This window comes from Penaeus monodon, chromosome 21 (assembly GCF_015228065.2).
Source record: "Penaeus monodon isolate SGIC_2016 chromosome 21, NSTDA_Pmon_1, whole genome shotgun sequence".
Classification (NCBI taxonomy): Eukaryota; Metazoa; Arthropoda; class Malacostraca; order Decapoda; family Penaeidae; genus Penaeus; species Penaeus monodon.
In genome coordinates, this window is record NC_051406.1 from 37,334,970 (window position 1) to 37,335,250 (window position 281).

The following is a 281-nucleotide window of genomic DNA, read 5'->3' on the forward strand; positions in this document are numbered from 1 at the left end:
CCCCCCCCAGGCGACACGGAGCTCAAGAACCGCTACAAGGCCGTCAACTGCTGCGGAGAAGACAACTGCAACGGCGGGCGACACCTGACCCCCGGCTCCCTCCTGCTCGTGATGCTTCCTGCTGCTCTCGTCACCGCCACCCGAGGTCTGCTGACACACTGCTGATCTCCGCTGCCTCCTGCTTCCTCCGGCTCTCTTGCTGCTGCTGTTTGGCGTCGTGACTGCTTCTAAACTCCTGCTTATCTGCTGTCTCTATTTCGCCGTAACTGTGACTGTTGGAG

At 60.9% G+C, this 281-nt stretch overlaps 1 protein-coding gene across 1 annotated transcript in view; it reads left to right on the forward strand.

Moving 5' to 3' along the window:
* LOC119586454 (CD59 glycoprotein-like) overlaps nt 1-275 on the forward strand; it is a 93,129-nt gene extending 92,854 nt beyond the window's left edge. The window contains exon 4 of the mRNA XM_037935186.1: nt 11-275. Coding sequence (XP_037791114.1) covers nt 11-165 — 155 coding nt within the window. The 3' untranslated portion in view covers nt 166-275. The remainder of the gene's footprint in view (nt 1-10) is intronic.
* Nucleotides 276-281: the final 6 nt, after the last annotated feature.